Source organism: Canis lupus, chromosome 34, assembly GCF_003254725.2.
Source record: "Canis lupus dingo isolate Sandy chromosome 34, ASM325472v2, whole genome shotgun sequence".
Lineage (NCBI taxonomy): Eukaryota > Metazoa > Chordata > Mammalia > Carnivora > Canidae > Canis > Canis lupus.
The window spans coordinates 8081133-8103661 of NC_064276.1; the positions used below are offsets into that span (position 1 = coordinate 8081133).

The 22529-nt window shown below is 52.9% G+C and overlaps 1 protein-coding gene across 1 annotated transcript in view; it reads right to left on the reverse strand.

Moving 5' to 3' along the window:
• ICE1 (interactor of little elongation complex ELL subunit 1) overlaps positions 1-11740 on the reverse strand; it is a 58456-nt gene extending 46716 nt beyond the window's left edge. Inside the window, exon 1 of the mRNA XM_025451191.3 lies at positions 11404-11740. Within this exon, the coding sequence (XP_025306976.3) occupies positions 11404-11487 (84 nt within the window). The 5' untranslated portion in view covers positions 11488-11740. The remainder of the gene's footprint in view (positions 1-11403) is intronic.
• Between the last annotated feature and the right edge of the window lie 10789 nt (positions 11741-22529).

Consider the following 22529-nt stretch of genomic DNA (forward strand, 5'->3'; position numbering starts at 1 on the left):
CAGGCTCTGAGGTCAGCTCAGAGTCCCATCTCCTACATGTGTGCCCTCTTTCTCTCTCCAAAATATAAATGAAATCTTAAAAAAAAAAAAAAAAAAGCCTTTGTTTTCTTATATTCCCACCACCAATCAGTATTCCTCTTTGAGTATCTCCTTCCAGAACTGTTCCTGCATAAGTAAAGGATATCTGGATGTGCTCATTCCACCAACTCACCACTGAAGGCCATTCAGGTTCTTTCTGATTCCAACAGCAACCCCATGACTATCCCTGCCCATTCCTGTGAGATCCTTCTATCTTTCCTTAGGATCAAGTCCAAATAGGCTTCCTGCATTGGTGATAGTTATGAGCTTTGAAAAATCTTAAAGGCCTATTTTTCCATTTAAATTTCTTTATGAGTATTACTGAGAAATCTCTTGCCATTCACAGTTTTTCTCTTATTAATAGCTCCTTAACACTGTGTGGTCCTTAACCACTGGTGTGGTGGCACTTTCTTATACCTGAGATATTTGAGCAAAAGTAACATTTCATTAAAAGTTACAAATACATACATACAGTATGTCAACTGATCACTAAAATATAACCACAGAGGCACGCAGAAGCTTTAAATATTCAGAGCTGAATCTGTCAGTTTTTTTAAAAAAAACAACTTTGGTTTCCTGATATATTTAGAAAATTCTATCCCACCCAAGATGCTAAAATAAAAGGATTCTTCTATACATTCTTTTAGTACTTTCATGCTTTCATTTTTTATATTTACATCTTTAATCATTCTGGTATAGTATATAGTAGAGACTCTGAACATTCTAAGTCAAAAGGGCAATGAGTGGACCATTCCATATTTGTGTTCAATGTATATTTTTGCTTTCCACATTAAAAAATAATCATCACGTACAAAATAAATTCCACATAACAATAGATTTCTGGGCACAGAGGGTAAATAATGCAACTGCTTTTCTTCCCTCCCTAAAAGCCACCTAATACTAAAGCCAAGGAACTTTTGCCCCAAAGGCAAAACCCACAAAGATGAGAGCAGAATAAAGGACAAATGGAAACTGGAAAGCAGATTTGAGAATACTGACTTAGGCTCAAGAAAGCAGGAGAGGTGGGAAAGGGGGGAATCTGTGACACCAGGTGCTCTGAGACAGGAAGAGAGCAGGGTGACACCAAAATGAGAACTAGTTGCAAGCTTTTTTAAAAGCATGAATTCCTCAACTTCCTACCTCTCTGCCATGCCACCATCCAGCAAAAGCTTTGCTGTCTGAAGAATCCTCTGCCTGGGACACTGCAAATATTGTGCCAAAAACAAAGGGACAAAGCACCTCCTACAATACTGACCTGACCCTGACCACCTGCTTGTCCCCACTGGCTCTCAGACTGTCACAGCCAGTCCATTGCCCTCCAAGCGGGAGACTAAAAGCGCTTTCTCAGAGGACATCTAACCAGCACTGGCACAAGACAGCCTTCAAATAAATGACCCACCAGACCTGCATGAAGCTCAGGGTCCAGAAACCCTGCACACTCAGCATTTCCAGCCAGCACAGTAGCCAACAGTTTTAATAGGAACAACCATGGATTTCCACACATCAGAGAGAAGCCTGTAACATGAAAGAGACACCAAAACAAGACATAGCAAGTTGGAGTAAACAAAAACTGAGAAGAAAACTTCAAAAATATTAGTATGATCAGAGATAAATGATGTTATGTTCATGAAACAGCAGTACTTTTAAAAGGAATATACAGAGTTCCAAGAAATTTCTTTTTAAAGCTCTTAAAAATTAAAGACAGACCCATTAGGATGGCTGAAGTCACAACGACAGACAAGTGTCAGTGAGGATGGGAGAAACTGGAGCCTCGGGTTCTGTGTTGGAGTACGACATGTAGCAGCTGTTGTGGACAGCAGTTTGGCAATTCCTCCAAGTGTCAAACACAGTTCACCATGTTATCCAGCAATGCCACTCCTCGGTCTCTGCCCAAGAGACCTGAAAACACACGTCCATGCCAAATTCGAACTCTGCGATTTACGGCACTATCCACACTAGCCAAAAAGTAGAAATAAGCTAAACATGCACCAAATGATGCATGGATAAAGGAGATGTCACACAGCCATACCATTTGATCTCAGCAATGAAAACAAATAAATGACACCTGCATGACAAGGCTAAACCTGGGAAATATCACATACATGCAAGAGGCTGGTCACAAAAGGCTACATGCTGTATGAGTCCACTCATATGAATTGTCCATCACAGGCAAATCCAGAGACAGAGGAGGTTAGTGGTTGGTTGCCAGGGACGGGGCGGGGCGGAGGGGGGGTGGGGTGGGTGGATGGAAATGATGGCTAATGCCTAAGAGGGTTCTTGGCAGGGGCATGGGGGGGGGGGGGGGCGGGATGAATGTGTCTTACAAAGTGATGACAGAGTTGCGTAACTGTGAACTAAAAACCACTGAATTGTACACATAAAAAGGATGAATTTTATGGTATGTGTATTACATCTCAATAAAACTGTCAGAACTAAATTAAAAACAGGAAAACAAAATAAAAACCTCAAAAGGTTTGATGATAAAACTGGGGAAAAAAAAGTTTCTCAAATAAAGCAAAACAGACATGAGAAAGAACAAAGAAAAATAAAAACAATTGGAGTATCAGTGCAAGATCTCACGTGCCCAGCAATAAGAGTTCCAGACAGAGAGCCATAGAAAAGACACACAGATAACCAAAGAAATTGTGATATTCAAGAAGAAATCTCAGAATTGAAACCAGAAGTTTCCAAACTAAAAGTCCCAGCACACAAACAGAAACAGACTCCAAACCACGGAATATCGGCACCAAATTTCAGAGCATCAGAGACAAGCAAAGATCCTACAGGAACCCCAAGAGAAAAATAAAACCGAGCAACTCATATACAAAGAATGTGGCATCAGAATGGCTTCAGCTTTCAACAATAACCTAGAGACCGAGAAAGCAAGTCTTCAAAATTTTCAAGCAAAGTAATTTCCAAGGTAAAATTCTGTACAAGGCATCAATCAACTGAGATGGTAAAACAGCCATTTTATCTCCAGAATTTCTATGAATTTACTTCCCAGACAGCCTTAATAGGAAAATCCTGGAGGATGTGAACATGTTTCACCAAAACCATGGAGTAAACCCAGACAAATGATATGGCACACAAGACAGAGGAAATGGGAATCCAGGAAGGCAGCTGTGCCCAGAACAGAGCAGGTCCAAAGGCTGAGGAGGAGGGAATTTCTTTTCCCTTAAGAAGAAACTGACAGAAATATCTGGTAGAATGAAAGCATTAAGATGACATTTCTGGGACACCTGGGTGGCTCAGTGGTTTGGCGCCTGCCTTTGGCCCAGGGCGTGATCCTGGAGTCCCGGAATAGAGTCCCGTATCGGGCTCCCTGCATGGAGCCTGCTTCTCCCTCTGCCTGTGTCTCTGCCATTCTCTCTGTCTCTCTCATGAATAAATAAAATATTAAAAAGAGAAAGAGAGAGAGAGAGAGAGAGAGAGATGATATTTCTGACAGAGAACTCCAAGTAAATGTAGTTGGTGTTCACCATGCATTTAAAATTATTTTTTAAATATAAGTGATTCTTCCCTTTTTTCCCCATCCTCTTTCCAGTTCTTTGCTAGTGGGCCTCATCTCCACCTTGCTTTCAGATGTCATTCTGTAACATAAAGTACTACACAAGAGACATTCCAGAAACCTGACTCTAGAGTCACACACAGTTGGATTCAAATTCTTGTCCCACCTCTTTCTGGCTGAGTGAAACTTGGGCATATGTTTAGCCTCCCCTTGCTTCAAGATCCTTTCCAATTCCACAGATAAAGAGACTGAAGCGCTGGGAGGGGCACAGCTGGTCAGCTATCAGGAGTAAATAAGATGAGCCACAGGAAGGGCTTGACCCAGTCCCTGGCATATGGTAAATAGTCCTTAATCTTTTCAAGATGAGCAAGTTGAATTACAGATATCATCATTCAACAGTGGAAAGAAGAAAACACATAAGGAAAAGTAAGTATAATTTATCCAGAGTATAGCTCTGAATAGCATATAGAGTCAGGACAATGTCCACTTTGAGGAATGACTTAATGCAAATCCTATGTAGGCCGAGAAGACTGAGGGAGCCATTAAGGGAGGCTCCAGACGGCTGGGGTTACAATGTAGGACAGCTCAGTTCACCTTCCAAAGTCAGAAATTGAACAATATGCCCTACATTGAAAAGCAAGAAGCAGCAACAGAAGTCTATTATTTAACGACATCAGAGTTCATTAAAAAACACAGAGTGCAAACCATTAAAAGTGGGAAGGGAGAAGTGGGGCTGGGGGCCAAGGGCTGGCTCACCACGTCCCGTACATCTAGCTACCTCTCTAAACTGTATTCATGTATGTCTGAGAAAGAATTCAAGACCACAAAACATAGCATTACGCAGGAAAAGCCAAAAGACTAAGTTCAGACGACGTCTTGGCTTCCTACAGCATTCAAGGCCCTGACTTCTTTCTCAGAGCTCAATTTCGGGCAAATACCACAGCATCCTAATAACTTGGCCTCTTGGTTTTCTCCAATCTGGTCTGAATGTTGCTTGCGGTGGTTGCAACCATCTTGAACGTACCTCGGAAGCATGAGCATGCAGCAGGCTGGGTCTCAGGGACCAATGTGCGTCTCTGGGTACACACTGTGCCCCAGTGCTGTCCAGCCTCCAGGAGGAAGCAAGGTGCAGGACACACCTGTCCAGAAGAGCTCCCAAGGACCTGCTTCCCCTGACTTCTCTCCCAGCAGTCACGCTCATCTGGAATGCCCACTGCTACCGCTACTGCCACGCTCAGGCCTCTTCCCAGCCCTCCCCACTCAACACCATCTCGCTTTTTCTCTGGCTCCTGGCATAGTCCCTCAACCTGTACTTTGTACTTGTTCATTTGTTCACTAATATATTCCCAGAGTAGTACGTTCTGCTACTTTTACATTTTACTCCGTTTGCTCCTTCTCCAAAGCACACCATTTTCATGTCATCCACACAACATCCTCCGAATGTCCCTGCCAACATTTAGCACTTGAGGAAAATAAAAGAAATCCAGTCTGTGCTTATCTCCCCTCCCTTCTCCAAGAGGTGGAATCAACACAGGGGCTGAGCACACAGGGCACCAAGGGGGCAGAGGGGCAAGCCAGTGCTCCCGGGGCGGAGGTGGGGAGACGGGATGACAGAGCATCTGGAGAAACAGCAATACTAAGGAGTCAGTACACCATGTACAATCACAGCAGATAAGTACAGGGCCCAAGTCAACCTCAACACTAACACTATGGGCTGGAGGATTGTTTGTGGTGGCTGTCCTAGGCACTGTGCAAATGTTTGGCAGTGTCTCTGGCCTCTACTCCTGAGGTGGCCAGAGCACTCCCTCAACCCTCAAGGTGCCCATACAGGTCTGAGATGCTGTGTCTGCCTGCTAGCAGAGTAGGCCCCTGGTGATGTCTGGGCACTTGCATTTCTGGAGGGTTCCCATCATTCTTTTAATGCCAAGAATGACTCCCTATGCTTAACTACACAATGTGGTTTATGCTCAAACTTGCTTTCCTTCTGAGCATCTGGAGTTTGGGTATGTGCTAGGTAGGCATATGCATGAGACCAGTGCCCCAGTAGACACTGTACCATGTCACAGCCGCTGCTGGAGAACTTCAGTGAGTCCAGTCACCCTCACTGGGTTTCCTCAGGGCACCACCACGTGGCCTTTGCTCCTGGCTGATTTTGCATGTATGCTCTTGCTGTGATAAGCCACCTGGAGAGTAGGATGACACTGAGGCTGGGGTGGGTTTTGGGCTCTTTGATACAGTGTGATCCCCAGAGTGTTTCCAGACCCTGCCAATGAGAAGCCAAAGCTGTGCTCTTTAAGCTTTCAGGTACGTGAAAGGCAAAGAGAGACTCAATTGGAGGAGGCTAGAAGTACTGACAGTGCTCTACAACACACTTCGTCAACTGGACCAGGAACCAGCAAAGCAAGTGGGATTCCTGAGCCTCTAAGCAAAATCTGAAGGGCCCAAGGATGGGAGGGACTGGCTGCACCAATGCTAACTAAGGTCCAGGCTGGAGCACTGCGGGCTCATTCTGTCAGATAATGGGTCAGATTTCGGGGAAACAAGCCCTGCAGTGTTGCAGGGCACAGAAAGTGTGTGGGTACCAATGACCACGCAAACGAGGAAACATCTGAACACCCAGTGAATGGGCTAAAGAGAATACCAGAGTTCTTGGTACTATTCTGGTGACTTTCTTTTAAGTCCTAAGTTCTTTCAAAAGAAATTATTTTTAAAGATCATGCTAATCCCATTAATTGCTCTGCTGGGGATGATCTGGCTCACTGTTCAGCTTGAATCCTCTTTGATATGCCACATTTCCTCCTCCTACTTAACTTTTTATTCAGTGCTCTTATGTAAAGTCTACACTGATCTGCATAAGAGCTGTGTCTCCTGAGCAGTAGCAAGGACCCCCATGTGATGTCCTCTGGCACAGAGTGGACTGGAACAAGGCAGGAAGGCAGGAATGCTCCCCCTACTCCAAGGCCAATCAGGGCACTTCCCCACCAAACAAGCTGAGTGGCTCTGCCTCCTGGGAAGGCAGGCCCCAGTCTCGCGCCTCGTCTTCAGCTGCCCTGACCTCACACTTCGTGCTTCATCCATCACAAACCACCTTTTCCCACACTGATCTCCACACACGGTGCCCGCCGGTCCACTACACACTCCCTCCATCTCTTCCCTCTTACTCGACTAAGAATCATCCTTCAGACCTCAACTCATTCCCTGCTCCTCGTAGATGCTCTCCGCCTACCCTGTACACCCCCCAGCACAGTACTCACTGACAGGCTTCTTCTGTGGTAGCTTCCTCACTATCTGGAACCTCAACTAGAACAAGTGCACCAAGCCTTTCCTGACTATACTCCAAAACAAGCCATGGCATCCTAGACCCGGTGATGCTCAGAAAATGTCTGCTCACCGAATGGATTACAACTTTGTGAGCCTTCTTTTAATAGAATAATTTACAAGTCAGTTCATCTAGGAAAAATCACAGTTCAGGGTCCAAATGATGAAATTCCGACCCCTGGCAAGTAGCAGGGGGGAGGCCTACACGAGTTGAGTAGCAGGCTCAAGTCTGCACCAAGGATGGCCAAACACCACGTACCCTGAATCTACTCTAGTGGCACAAGGTCAAGGGTATAACCACGTGCTCTCAACTCTCACCAGGATGCCCAAAGGTTAAACTGTTGTGCTCTGCAGTGAAGCAAACTCATGAAGAAAAGGCCTCTCCTCCACCAGAATGGAGCAACTCATGCCAGCAGACTTAAAACAACCCAGCACAAGCAGCATGCAAGTGCACTCCGCCACCGCAGAAGAACCCACGCTGCTCTGCTGTGACTACTCAAGTCCAGCAGCCACAGGGACCCGGGGCTGGAGCTCAGGGACCAACCATCGCCACCATGTGGGTGGCTAACAACAGGTGAGCTGCGGGACGACAAAACAAAGGGTGCCTAGCATGGAGTTAATTCACATGCTTCCAAATGGAGTGACCATCATCACAGCAACACTGAAACAAAGAGGGCAGGGAAAAGGTTTCCAGCACAAGGAAAGGACGGCTCCGCTCAGGACAGAGCCAGCTTCCCGCTGTGGTTCAGAACCAGGCCCAGTGCAGCCGCAACAACTGGGAGACGCCTGCAGCGAGCCTGCCCGTTTCCAGCCAGATGCCAAGTGCCTGACAAAACCACCCAGGGGCCCACTGTCTCTGTGCAGGGCACCCCCTAGTCTCCCTGGCACCAGTGTCCCTCCAGGAGGGAACCTGGTAGCCTCTCCTAGGGGAGGGACGTACCCCGAATGACAGATCTCCACCTGCTCCCTGTTCTCGATCTTTCCCGCCCTCACTTCCTGGGGTTCTTGTTTATGTTTCCCTTTCTCACCCACCATTCCATGCCCGCCTTCCGTCAGCAGCCAGCAGCTTTTCCCTCACCGACTGCTAGTGCCAGCACCTAGTCTCAGGACGTGTCACAAAGCTTCTCAAAATCTCTTCAAGTGACAGATCGTGCTCCCTCATTCTCCTATCACCATCTATCTCCCCCCTCCAAAACAAACTTCTTACAAGGAACCCCGCTCCGACCTACCCTGGCCTGCTCTGTCTTCTCAGAGCAGGATATCAGGTGCTCTGGAAGCCTCGTGCTCCACAATGTGAAAGCAGCTCCCAAGTCCCAGTTCTGACCTCATTCTAGAACTTCAATCCCACATTTCCAACACCTCTTATGTCTTGGTTTCTATTTCTCTTTCCTCTACCAGTTCTCAGACACTCTGGTTTTAATCTCTGGATCTTTTCTTCCCCTGACCTGAAATCCGCTTTGTAGCTTCTCATATCTGGACCCTTTTGTTTTTTTATTCCCATTCCCAGGAAGCTTTGTTTCACCCAGACTTTTGTTATCACGAGCGTGCATTAATAAAATAAGGTTCCAGAGCTAGATGCACTCCTCTCATCCAACCTGTACACCGCCACCTGCTATTTTTACCAAAAACACCGCTGGTAATTGTGCAAAACCTTTCTCTACTCCTTCTGACAAAACTATAAAACTTGAAGGGGGTTACTATTCAAGATCTTCAATAATGTGCCACAAACCTATTTTTCCAGCATTCCTTTGCAAAATTAAAGACTTGTTCAAGACTCTACACCTAAGTAATTATTCTCTTCCCCTAAAAAACGTTCCAGGCAAAAGCCCAAATGCAGTGGAGTGTCCTGACCTAGGGAAGAGGTCTGCGAAGGCAGGCCCTGCTTTTGTAAATCCAGTTTCCCTGGATCACAGCCAGGCCCATTCCTCTACTGCTGCCTGCGCTGCTCGTGCCCTACAAGTGTAGAGGAAGACCTGTGAATAGACCACAAGCCCCCATCCTAATAATCTTGCCCCTCGTGGAACAAACCTACATACGCCTGGCCGAAGGATCTAACAGGATTCCTCCTACTGCTATTCTGAGAACCAATAGCAAGACTGCAGCAACGGTGGAAGAGAGGGGGAGTTCTCTGGAGGCTGAAGCATGAATCCCTAGGCCAGAGATCACACAGGTTCACACAAGGCTGGAAGCAGCGGGCAAGAGTGAGGAGGGGTGGATAGGGAAGGTGAAGTCAAGGGAATCAGCGGACAGACTGGACGCAGGATGTGAGAGAAAGACAGGCACCAAGGATGACACCTAGTTTCTGGCCTAAACAACCAGAGTTGCAGTGGCTACTTTTAGCTGAGATGAGGACTACCATGGGTAGGCCAGGTTTTCGGAGAAAGACCAGATTCCCAACTGAAAAGCATAATTCACGCCAGTTATTCTTCACAAAAGCCTCTGACAGCTCACACTCCTTTGCAGAGTAAAAGCCAAATCATTTGCAGTGGTCTCTAAGGGCCCACACCTCAGACCCTTCTCATTCTGATTTCTTCAGACTTCCTGACTGCTAGAAATTGTTTTTGTGCTCCCTCCCCAAATTTGTATATTTAAACCTAATCCCATGTGGGCGGCCAACAACAAAAGTGTGACACCTTTGGGAGGGGATTAGGTCATGAGGGCAGAGCCCTCATGAATGGGATTTGGGCTCTTTACAAAAGACCCCCCCCCCCCCCCCCAGAGCTCACTTTCCCCCTTCCACCAGGGGAGGACAGGGCCAGACAGTCACAAACTAGGAACCCGGCCCTCCTGAGATGCCAGATCTGCCTGTGCTTGGATCTAGGACTTCCCAGTCAACAGAACTAGGAGGAATAAGTTCCTAGGACTCATAAGCCACCCAGTCTATGACATTTTGTTACAGCAGCCCAGAAGAGACTAAGACATCTACACTGGCCACCGTGCTTTGCCCAAGCACACTCAGCAAGCCCATGTCAGGCTCCACACCTACTGTATGCGATGCTCTGCTCCCAAGGTATCTCCAGAGCTTACTCTCTCACCCCTTTTGCTCAAATATAACCTTTTCAGAAAGGCCTTCCCAGGACTTCCTACATAGATTCCACCAGCCGGTGGCCCCTTCCTTGCCCATTTGTTCTTGACACCTTATTCGGACAACTTCTGACATATTTATCATCTTCTCATGTGACTTGTTTCCTCTGTCTCTTCCTCCCACCTCCTAAAATGGAAGCTCCAAGAGATCAAGGATGCTTGCCTCTTTTCCTGCTGCTATAATCACACTGCTTCAAACACAGCAGGTGACCTACAAATACTTGTTGGATGAGACTGGCACAAAGAATAATCTTATTACAGATTCAGGAGAACTTCACTCATGTTCCTGGGGTCTTGAGGGAAAAGAGTAAAAGCATATTACAGATGCATATACAGCGCAGCCCGGACAGTTCTACCACCAGTTCCCTTCCATCCAGGGTGCCGGTGCGTGACTCCCTTTCTATGTCCCCCGCTCTCAACACTGAGAACACCTGGGATCAGTTCACAGACAATGCACTTAAACAAAAGCCCGCCCAGCATATTTTGATGGTGTGTATGGCCTACATCCCTTCCTGGTCCCATCGAGGCAGCCACCCTCCCCTCTGCACCCTGCTCACACCAACCCCACACTGTTCTGCTTCTCCTCACCCCATAAGGGTCCCACCTGTTAATCCGTCCGTGGAGGGAGGTCCTCCCACACCTCTGGTGCTCAACATTCAGCTCTCCCCACCTCCCGTCCCCCCAGAATATCCCAAAAGCCAAGACCCCCATTCCAACTCCTCCTCTACTTTCTCTGGAATACTTAAAATCTTCTAAGGTCTTATTTGCACACGTGTCTGACTTTCAGGAGCAGATCATCCACTCTGTTCACCCCTGTGACCCTGCTGCCCGGACCACTGGGCAGAAAGGGCGATAATTGAATGCACTCCTGCAGGCAGGGCTGTGTCCCTCTTTGCCGTCAAAGGCACCGACCCTGGAGGTTAAGAGACTCCCGACGGCAACGAGACCCTGGGCCTATCCCCTCTACCTCGCAGGACCTGGAGCCAGACGGCAGCAACGCCTCTTCCGTGCTGCACACAACGGTCCATTCTGCGGCTAGAAACTTGCGGGAACCGCAAGCCTTTCATTGATGAGTGGCCCTCCCAGCCAACCTGCACTCGCGCCTCCAGGCAAATATCTCCGGATGAGCCAGGGCACTAAAAAAGGTCGCAGAGAGGGGCAGCTTCCCCCGGCATTTGGCCCGTCACCCCGGGGAGCCCCGGGGCTGGGTACGTCAAGGAAGGGCCCCCAGCGCCCGCTCGCGCGCCCCCCCGCACCACTGCATCCCGGCAGAGGCTTCCCGGGCCGCACGCCCGAATAAAGCAAAGGAGGCGTTTCCCCAAACAGCCGCAGAAACGGGGAGCGGGAGCGGAGGAGGGGGCTTCCGCCGCGGCGCCGGACCCCCAGCCCCGCGCCCGGCCCGGGGAGGCCCGCACCTGCTGCAGGGACGCGCAGCCCTGACACCGCGACAGGTCCGCCGCCGTCCCGGGCGCCGCCGAGTGGGTCTCGCCCGGCATCATGGTGCCAACGCCGGGCCCCGTGGGCCCGCGCGCCTCAGGGACCCGCGGCCTCGGCCCTGTCCTCCCTCTGCTGACGCTGCCGGGGCCGCCGCCTGCCAGGCCGCTTCCCGCCGGGTCCGGGCGGGTCCATCCGTGCACAGAGGTCCCCGTGGAGGTGGCGAAAGGCTCTCCCGACCGGAGCCGCCTCGGGCACTGGAGAGAAATGCGACCCGGCGCGGCCCCCGAGCGCGACACCGCCCAGCCAGGACCCCGCCCCGCCCTAGCTCGCCCCGCCCCCCGCCGCGGCCCGGGGCTGCCCGCGGCGCCGCCTGAGCGGAATGGGCAGGGGAGCCGGGCCGGACGGCCGGAGAGGCGCCCGCCCGGGACGAGTCCGGGAGCCCGACAGCCTCGAAGGTGCACCCCTTGTGCTGTCTGGGCGGCGACTCTTCCGTTGCCGGCTTGGGTGTGACAGACTTTCCATAGACACCCACAGCCGCCGGCCAGGGGGCGGGGACCTTGGGTGACGTCACTCGGGCGCCCGCCGGCCCGGAAGGACCCGCACCCGGCGGGCAGGTGTGCGACTTGTGACCGGAGGGAACCGCTCCGCGCCAGTCCGGCGGGTCCCGGAGGGGCCTGGAGACCGCGGCGCGCCGCCCCCGCGGTCCTTGCCGCGCGCCGTGGGGCGGCCGGACACCTCCAGGCCGCATGCGCGCCTCGGGACCGGGGAGGAAACCAGCGCCGCCGGGGCGGCTCGGGCGCGACCCCCCGGAGCGCGCGGGGCTTCTCCCGTCACCCGCCCCCGCCCCCGCCCCCGCCCCCGCCCCCGCCCCCCTCCGAGGACCGCGCGCTCGCCCGCCCGCCCTGCCCCGCGCCGCCGTGTAAGGTCCAGATCCCTGGCATCCCGCCCGCCGGCTCCTTCCAGAGCGCTGGGCTCGGGCTGCGGAGCGACGGGTCCGGGTCGGGGGACCGGGGGACCGGGGGACCCGGTACCGGCGGGGGCAAGGAGCGGCGTGTGCCTGGGCCGCGCGGGACCCTCTAGGAGGCCCGGCCACCCCCCGTCTCCGGATTCTGATCCCAAACACGTAGATTTCCAGGGGAACTGCCCTGTGATTCAAGGTTCCCCAAATAACTGGAGGTTTTGTCCAGATCAGTAGTTCGTCCCGGCCCCCCCCCCCCCCCCCAGCACGGCTGGAGCCCTCCTCTGCCCTCCTCTGCCCTCCTCTGCCCTCCCGGCCTGGTCGCCGCCGCCTGCGCCCGGGTCTGGACGGCCTCCTCCCGGCTCCCTCCGCCGCCGCCCGCCGGCCGCCTCCACCCTACGTGACACCCGCCTTTTCCGCACTGATCGTTTGCGACCCCCACCTCTTGACTTGGATCACAGTGATGGTCACGTCTTCTTGGGCCTCTCCGTTTTCCTTTAAACCTTGTGAAGGGCCGTGCACAGTAGCTGCTCAGTGAATGCCCGAGTCAACCAAGTTTGCTGCGAGTAACTGAAGGTCAAGAAGAATCCGCGCCCGCGTTCAAGGATGAAAGTGCATTTGTTTCTGCCACGACCTTTCTCGAGCCAGTGCTGCAGACATGGAGAGAAAGAAGCAAAAATCTATGTGTAACGCAGGGCAAGCAAACTCTGTAAAGAGCCGCGTGGTGATGATTTTAGGATTTGGGGGCCCTACAGATCTCTGCGCATATTTGTCGATAGTTTTGGTTTGTGAAGAACCACTTTTAAGAACAAAACCTGCCCCCCCGCCCCCCCCCCTCGGTCAGTGGAGCGGGTGACACTTGATCTGGAGGTCCTGAGTTCAAGCCCCAGGTTGGATGTAGAGGTTACTTGAAAAGTCTTAAAAAAAAAAAACAAAAAACGTGAAATTCATTCTTACGTTGCAGACTGTACAAAGACATACGTTATAGGTATAACGGGAGTTGAGGTGGGCCACTGATCAAGGAGGCTGAAAACTAGGTTTCCCCCTTTCCCACGTGGGGAGCCACAGCTGTTCCTCATTGTGATGGAAACAAGCAGGTGTCTATACCGCAGACAGTGGTGAACGGTCCATTTGGAACCACACACCTGGCTTTAAATTCTCCAGCAAGTGTCCAATTTGAGCTGCTGTTGTCTTACAGAGGATTAGCTGCCGTTCAAGTGAAAAGTGACCAGGACGGGGCCAGGTGCAAGGCACCTACTAGGCAGAGAGTAAAGTAACAAGTTCTTGATGGCATCATCCATCTTGGAAAACAAATGTATCCTTAGCCTACTCACAAAAGTAGTTTCTGGTGTTTTGTTTTGGAGTTTTCAGTTTTTTCAAAAAAATCATTTTTCTCATCAGACTTCCAAGAAAAACGTTGCATTTTTCTGCCTGTGTCCTCACACCTGGAGAGAAGTCTAGATTCGGGCTTCTGATGTGGGGACTCCCTGTGGAGTCCAGTCCACAGTTCAGAGATCAGACCCTAAAAATCTCAGGTTTTGCTTCAGGACCTCCCAGGTGCTCTCTCAGTAATTTCTCCAACCTAAAGCTTTAGGATGTCACATAACTAAGATGTGACATGAACTGATGATTTAATTTATTAATACGTGCTTCCACTGAAACAGTTAATAGATCTGGTCCAGAGGCCAAGGAGATTACCATCATACATACTCAGAATGGAAAACGATTTGTTGCCTAGAAGTTCCTGTGTTTTGCTTCATGAAGCGCCTTCCTCTCATTTGATGCACTTTCCATAATAAAAATAAACTATGTTGCATTATTTATTTTAAAACTCCTCTATACATTTTATGGAGTCAGAATCTGATGAAGTCCTGTGCGTTTCCAGACCTGCGATGTAATGTAACAAATGGCCACAGGATGCCAGTCTTTCCCTGTGTGTTGGACACAAATGGACTTTAGGGAGGATGGAGCTCACTCAGAAAGCAGAAGAATCCATTTCCTACAACAAGCATCTGCAATAGAGCACAAAACCGGTGTGACTGTTAAGGATGAAGCACAATTTTAAAGGACTCTCACAGTTGTGTGACCCTCTTCGGGAGCACACGTTCACTTCCCTCGTAGGGTATTTTGTGATCACCAAGCAGCTGTAACAGCTTGTCGCGTGAAATGCTTCCTGTGGCTTCTGGGATCTGGAGAAGGGAGGTAGCAGTCTCGGAGAGGCGAGGGAGACAGGATTCTGTTAGGGAGCGTTGGTGTGCACGGTGCAGCCCACCCCTCCTAAAGAAGAGGGCAGGAGAGGGAGGAGGGGGAAGAAGTGTGGGGTGAGCGGCTCCAAGCTAGACATGTGCCCTGGCGTGACTCAGTGGGAACCCGGGAAGGCCAGTGGTGGGAGATGCCTGAGGCCGTGGGGAGTGGGGTGGGGCACACCAGAAGCAAGCCACATGTCGGCTTTGGACAAAAGTGAGGGTATTCTGTGCACTAGATCCTGCAGGCGTCCCGGTGGAAGCTGTCCGGGCCCCAAGAGGACGGCCAGGAGGCACGTAAGATGCCTAGCAGGTGTTCGAGATGCCCAGGGCCGAGGCAGAGTGGAAGCAGACAGCCGGAAATAAAACGTGGCTCCCACACACCCCCCTCAGGAGAAGCTCAGCTGGAGAGGGGCTGCCCTCGCCCCATCCTGGGGTCCACTGCTCAGGGAAGTATTTCAGTTTCTCTGAGGGATTCGAGACCTCCCTGGCACCCCTGCAACTAGCTTGCAACTACATTCTGGTTGAGCGTCCGAAGCAGCGGCCTGGCTCCTAAGACCCGCCCAGGCTCTCCACCACCTGCCGGTGGGAACAGAGATGCACCCCAAGGCACTGAGCCTGTCCCCCCCCTTGCATACCCTGCACTGTGATACTGGGACCGTGGAGCCACGTGGCCACCTTGCCCGCTGGGGTCCGGCAGGCCCTGTGGAGAGCAGGGCACTGGTCCGCCTCCGCCTCCCCTCTCCTCCCGTTGAATTCTGGGTCCTGTCCGGGTCTCTCATCCTTGCTGTGCCCCAGGCCACATCTGATTTTATCCCCAGTTTCTCTGACATTTGCAGAACCAGACTGACACGGGACCCCGCGTCCGAACGCAGAGACCCAGGCCAACCCAGCAGTCCCCCCTCCTCGGATGCCTGAGTTGGAGCTCGGGCGGCACGTCCTCCGAGTGTCCACAGTTTGCTCACCCCATCCTCTTCCCTTGTTACCTGCAGCCTGAGGAGCGGTAGGAGCTTCTCGCGGGATGGGAGGTCCCCGCAGGGCTGCAAGCAGGGACTCCCCTCAGTAGCCCGTCTGTGCAGCTCGTCCTCTGACCTGAGCAGGTCGTGAACCCGAGTCACAGCAGAACCAGCCACAAGCTGTCTCCTCATCGCCTCATTGCCTCTCCTCCCAGCCCAGCCCTGGAGCCTTTTCCGGGGGGGGGGGGGGGGGAGGGGTGGAGATGCTGGAGGCCAGAGCCCACCCGTGCCTCTATCTCCCCGACCCCTCCCGCTGGCATCTGAGAGGAGCTAAGCCACCGTAACTTGTGCTGCATTTTGTGTTGCTGGGAAGTGTCTGTGAGGCCCCCGGGCTCAGACGTGGTCCAGGGTGAGAGGCCCCAGGGAGCCGGAGTCGCAGGAACTGGTGGCGGGACCCTCAGCAGGGCACCTTCATGAGGGCTGTGTCCAGTGGTGCCCTTGCACATCTGCCTTACATGCGCCGTGTGCCCCCCTCCGCGATGCCCTTCGCAGCAGGCTCCAGGTTCCTGGCCTGCACACCAGGCCGCTCTAGGCTGCCACCCTGCAGGGTGGCACTTGGCGTCCCAAGCTGCACATCCTGCAGTTCAAGGCTCGTGCCCGCGCACCTGCTCTGGGGACCTCCCTGGGATTCTTCCGCATGTCTCATTTTTCTTTTTTAAGATTTATTTACTTTGGAGTGAGAGACCAAGTGTGTGTGCAAGCAGAGGTGGGGGGAAGGGTGGGGATGGACAGAGAGGGAGGCAGCGAGAATCTTGAGCAGGCTTCACACTGAGCAGGGACCCCAATGTGGGACTCAATCCCAAGACCCTGAGATCATGACCCGAGCGGAAGTCAAATGCTCAACCGACTGGCTACCCAGGCGCCCCTGCAAGTCTCATTTTATTGTCTTATTTTGATACCATTCCCACTCTTCCTTTTACCCTCCCACCCCTGCCACTCCGCGCAGCTGAGCATCATCAGGCTCTGCGGTCCCATCTCCACCTGCCCCCCCCCCTCGGCCCCACAGCTGCCACTACCCTCCAGGGACCTCCAGCTCCGATGGCCAGGGAACCCCTCACTGCGAGCTCTCCCCCCTTCACCACCAGCCATAAGTGGCATCCAGCTGCTCATGACAGTGATGCCGCAGAGAGGAGAGGTGGACAGGCTCCGGATTCAATGCACCGTCTCTGCTGCAGCAGAAACAAAGTCGGGACCCCCTTCCACAGCCCGCATGGCTCCCCTGGATCTGGCCCAGGCCACGCTTTGTCACGCACCCCCACTGTCCTCCAGATCTTCTGGGGCCGGCTCATTCCCCTGGTCCGGGCCTCATCCCACCTGCCCCTCACATACGGCTCTTGTATTTCCTTTGCAACACTACTCCACTTGTCCCAGAAAGTAGATAAACGTGAGCGATGTGAAGGGGCCGAACTCGAGCCAAGCCTTGCCTTGCCCCCTGTCCTCCTCCCCGGAATGTGAGCCGGGAGTGGCCACCTGCCCAGCTTGTGTTTCCCAAAGCTCAGAGCCACAGGCCGTGTGGGGTGCTGGGAGCACCTGCTCGGCAAGGGGACAAGTGTGCTCTTCGGCAGCTCTAAGTGGCTGTTAGTGTAGAAGCAAACGAGCGGAGAGTCAGAGTGATGAAGCGCTTGTCTCCCACATCACAGGGAGGAGGTGGCAGAGATGCGTCCCCAGAGCCACACAGCAGCTACACCTGCCTCTGCGCCCATCGGGGCCTCCACCTGGCTCTTCCCCAAACTTGGCCTAACACCCCAGCACCTCCCGTCTGAGGGTTCCCTGGGCTCTCCCGCACCTCCACCCACCCGGTGCCCTCCTGCATCTCCCCACATCCACCTGAGAGCCGTCCAAGAGGTTTTTCCTGCCAGGTCCCTGTGCTGCGACTCCTTTAACGTGGGCCTGGTTCCTGCTCACCTGTGTTCACAGAGACCAGAGACAGGGGCCGTTCACCTTGTCTTCTCTTTCCCAGTGTTCATTCATCATGCAGCAAACATCACTGGATGAGAACATGTGCCGGAGATTGGAGCAGGCCCACAGCAAGCCTCAGGGAGGGGGCGCGGGACACACCTCCCTGCCCTCGTGCAGCTTGCTCCCTCCCTTCCTCTGTCAGCCTGGACCCTCACCACCAGGCTGGCTTCTAAAAAGCACCTGCGCCGCAGGCCCAGCCAGCTTCCAGCTGCTTCCAGCACCAACACCGGCTGGACAATTTGTGGGGCCCAGTGCAGGATGAACACCAGGCCCCTTGTTCAAGGCATAGTAAAGCTTTTTAAATGCCAACAGCAAAGCTCGAGAGCAAGAATGAGCCCTGGAGAGTGGATGGTGGACTGGGAAGGGGCCCTGCTCCCACACTCCCAGCCTGACCTGCTCCGAGCCTCCTGCCCCACGGGGTCTCCCCTCCTCCCAGGCCACCCTCCCTTGCAGATGCAGCAGCTCACCACAGGGGAGCTGGGCTCCTACTTGCCCCAGCCCTCCTCCCCCTTCTAGGCACCAGGTTCCAGCCCGTCCAGGGGCACTGACTGATTTCTCACCCTCACCAAACTCTGATTCCTGGCCTCATGCTTCTCTCTCTGTCTGTCCAGGCCCTTCATGATTCTGGTTACACAGGACCTTTACCGCCTGTGCTCTTTGTTACTCGTCTCTCCCGGGGTATGATCATAAGTCTCTAGGAAGCCCTGGGACAACTGCCGAGCGACCCCAGGAAGCAGCCCAGGAATGGAACGTTTCTTTTTCTTTTTTTTTTTATTTAATTTTATTTACATTCAATTAACATATAGTGTATTATTAGTTTCATAGGCAGAGTTCAATGATTCATCTGTGTATACAACATCCCGTGCCCATGACGTAAGAAATGGAATGTTTCTAGGAAGGAACACTGTGGGGGCGGGGGAAGGGGGCTTCAGGCAAAACTGACCTAACAGGATGTTTGCCAGAGACAGCCAACGGGACTTCTCTAGGGAACAGTGGATTAGGCTTCAGGAGGGTCAGATATTGAGGAGGGGGGGGGTTCTGGTTAAATAGACTCAGTGGGACTCTTGATAAGATTGGGACAGGGCGCCCGGGTGGCTCATTGGTGAAGTGTCTGCCTTCAGCTCAGGTCATGATCCTGCAGTCCAGGGATCCAGCCCTGCATGGGACTCCCTGCTCGATGGTGAGTCTGCTACTTGCTCTCCCTCTGTCCCTCTCTCTCTTTCTTTCTCTCTCTCTCATAAATAAATAAAATCTTATAAAAAGGGGGAAAAAAGCCACACAATGCAGAGATGAGCATAGAAGCCCCGGAGTCAGGCCCTCGTTGAGAAGAGACCTCAGAGTGTTGCTGGCGTTGGGTCAGAACAAGAGGCAGCCACTGTCTCCTCGTGCCCACTGCTGCCAGAGCAGATCTGCTAGTGGGGCTCCCCCAAGATGCCACCTCATGGAAGGATGGCACCCCCAGGAGAAATGGGAGCCTCTGCCAGAGTCAGAGCCAAGGCCTGCTGAGGGAGGCTCTGCTCCTAGGAAGTCCACCAGGACATTTCCAAGTCAGACGCCTTGTAAAGAACCTTACCACCTCGAGGCCAAGGTGATAGGAGCCGGGCAGACTGCACCAGAGAGCCGTGCGAAGAGATGCCCTTATCTTTATATATATATTTATTACATAAAATGTATATATTTATTACATAATATATACTAATTACATTTTATATATACATATATATATTATTTATTTGACAGGGACAGTGGGCACAAGCAGGAAGAGCAGCAGAGGCAGAGGGAGAAGCAGACTCCCAGCTAAGCAGGACACGGGGCTCCATCCCAGCACCCTGGGATCACGAGCCGAAGGCAGATGTTTAACCGACTGAGGCACGGAGGTGCCCTTACCAGGCACCTGCCTGCAGGTTTACATCTGCCCCCCTGGTCCTTTGAGGCAAGTGTGAGGAGGGCTCTCTACTGGACCCGGTCTGAGGACCGGTGCTCCCGTAAAGACCGGCTCCTTGTTCTACTTTCTGGGGATCCCAGCCACTGCCTAGAAACAGCCGCACCAGGCCCCGGGGAGCCATCCCCCGGTGGGAGGCCCCTCCATGGCCGGGGAGCAGCTGGGAGGGGGGGTCCGCGCCACCTCCTCCCGTCCCGCCCTCTGCACACCTCTGCCCGTGGGCTTCAGGGGTCCCGGGCAGTCCCTGTTCTACTACCGCTCCTCGGAGCCGGTGCCCTATCCCGTGGTCTCTGCGCGCTGTGCTCCCGGCCGTGCTCCACCCACTTCCACTGTGCGTCCTCAGTGCCTAACGGTGGGTCCCACAGCTGCTGCCCGCGGCCTGCGTCCTCACGTGCCCCTCCCAGCACCCACTGTGTCTGCCCAGCCTGCCGTTCCCCTCCCCGAGCACCCGTCCCCCGCTCACGGCCGCCTTGTCCGTTGTACTGAAACACCCCTCGACTGTCACCACCCTACACCGTCATCTTTTTATCATTGGACGATGAGGTCTGCGGAAGCCCTTTCGGGCTGCCCCAGGCTGGCCCATCGGCCGTGGGCGCCACACAGGGGAAAACTTTCATGCGTTCGTGAGCTTGGTGAGGGCACTTTCCCCGGGCTCTGCGGGAGGGCCTGGAGCCTGTGGCCGCTCCTGGCAGGCGTCCTGGGGCTCCCGGAGCTGGGGCTTTGGGGTACTGCCCCGTGCAGCCCCGCGCAGCCTCGCACTTGACCCGGGCCAGGAGCTCCCTGACCGCCGTGATCGCGCAACTCTCCGGGCTCTGCCTCTTGTCCTGGGAGGAGGAACCGCTGCTCTGCATCTCAGCAGTTACTTTTAAATTTTCTTGGTGCCTGGAAGGGAGAATATGGAGTCAAGGGAGAGTTTTGTTTTTTATTTTTTCCTGGAAAAGGATCCAATGAAACACGTCTGTAACCTTGACCACAGTGTAAACCCATGGAGCTCTTCCTTTGTCATTCCTCATGTTGGACCTCCTCCTGAGAATACGGTACAGACACTTTCCAGGGACCCAGAAAAGCCCTGCAGGTGTTTTCCCTGGGCCCAGGGAAAGACAGATTAGTAAAGCTGGGGGACCTGCATGTTGGCCGGGTGCTGGCAGGGCTCACAGCACCTTGGTTACAGTGCTGTCACCCTTCCTCCCTGATCCTGTGTCCTCAGGGGCCTGGGACCCTCTGGCTGGACACCCCCCTGTGCAGGCAGCTCCCTCTCAGCTCTCTTGCTTGCCCCCCTGCCCCGTCAGCATCCCCAGCCCCGGAGCTCAGCCCTCAACTCTCTCTCCCTCACTTCCTATCCAACCCCGGGTGTGTGGCTTGCAGGACCCGTTTTTGCCTGGGCCTCTGGCCTAGACTCTAGAGGCAGGTGCTCAGGGAGCATGTGCTCTCTCCTGCCATGTGCGACAGGCATCCTGAACATTCCCCAGCTCGCTGAATTGCAGGGCAGCACGTTCTGCACGTCCAGGGCCCAGAGCTGGGGAGTATCCCTCATGCCTCGTCCAGCTCCCCAGCAGCTGGGCAGCCACACAGTCAAAGCACCTGCGGCCCCCACCCCTCCCACCCCTCTGTCTCACGTCTGTCCCACATGCTCATGCAAGTGATGCTTTCTTTTTTTCTTTTCTTTTTCTTTTTTTTTTAAAGTGATGCTTTCAAACATAAACCAGAGCAGACTCCTCTTTGGACCAAGAGAGTGGGGAAAAATCACAATCTTCCTGGAAGACCTGTTCTTGTTCCCACCCCTCTTCCACATGCATCCCATTGTGGGTGGGGGCCTTGGGCTGCAGAGGGACACCAGGCACCCCCTGACTCTTTGTATTACTCTCCCTTCTTGCAGAATGTTCTCCCCCCGCACCATATCTGCCGACCTCTCTCCTTACCCCATTTGTGTCCCTGCTGCAATGTCCTGTGACCACAGATCTCTCCAAGACAGCGAGTTTGGGCCGTCTCTCTTTCCCTGACTCCTCGTCTTCTGAGCTCTCAGCAGCACCTGCCAACACCCATTTGTGGAGAGCTTCCCAGTGCTGGACCCATGCTTCGTGGAGGAGATACCCACCCTTCGCTCCTTCCCTTCCCACACCCTTAGTCCTGGATCATGCCTCACCTGCGGCAGGCAGTTGACAAATAGTTGCTGAAAGAATCCCTGAGCAAATAAATAAATGGCTATTCATCTGAATGAAAGTATAAGCCTAGTGAGATTAAGAACCAAGACCTCCAGCAATTGCATGCCTTGGTATTTAACCAAATGAGTTGAAGACTTGCTCCACATGAAAGCCTGCACACACGTTGGTAGCAGCTTTATTAAAAACTGTCAAAACTTGGAGGTGAGCAACATGTCCTTCAGTAGGTAAACAGATAACCTGGGGTCCATCCAAAGAGTGAGATATTATTCAGGGGTACAAAGAAATGAGCTATGAAGCCATGAAAAGACACAGAGGAGACTTCGACTGTCAGAAGCCAGCCGGACAAGGCTCCACATTGTCTGATTCCACCTTGGTGACATTCTGGAAAGGGCAAAACTGTGAAGATGGTAAAAAAGATCAGCGGTCGTCAGGGGTTGGGAGCAGGAGGAGGGATGAACACGTGAGGCAGGGAGGATTTTCAGGGCAGTGAAACTATTCTGCGTGGTACTGTAATGACACACACATGTCAGCATACATTTACTAGAATCTATGCAATGTACAACATCAAGAGTGGCCCCTGATGCACACCACGGGCTTGTGTGATGATGCATCGGTGCACGCTCACCCTTGATAACACGCGTACCATCTGAATGACGACAGTGACAGAGGCTATGCACAGTGTGGGGGCAGGGGCACGTGGGGACTCCACCCTTCCACTCTATTTTGCTGTGAACCTAAAAATGCTCTAAAATATAAAGTTATTTAAAAAAAAAAAAAGAACAGAAAGTTGCAGACAGTGGGAGTAACAACAGAAAGTCTCCAAA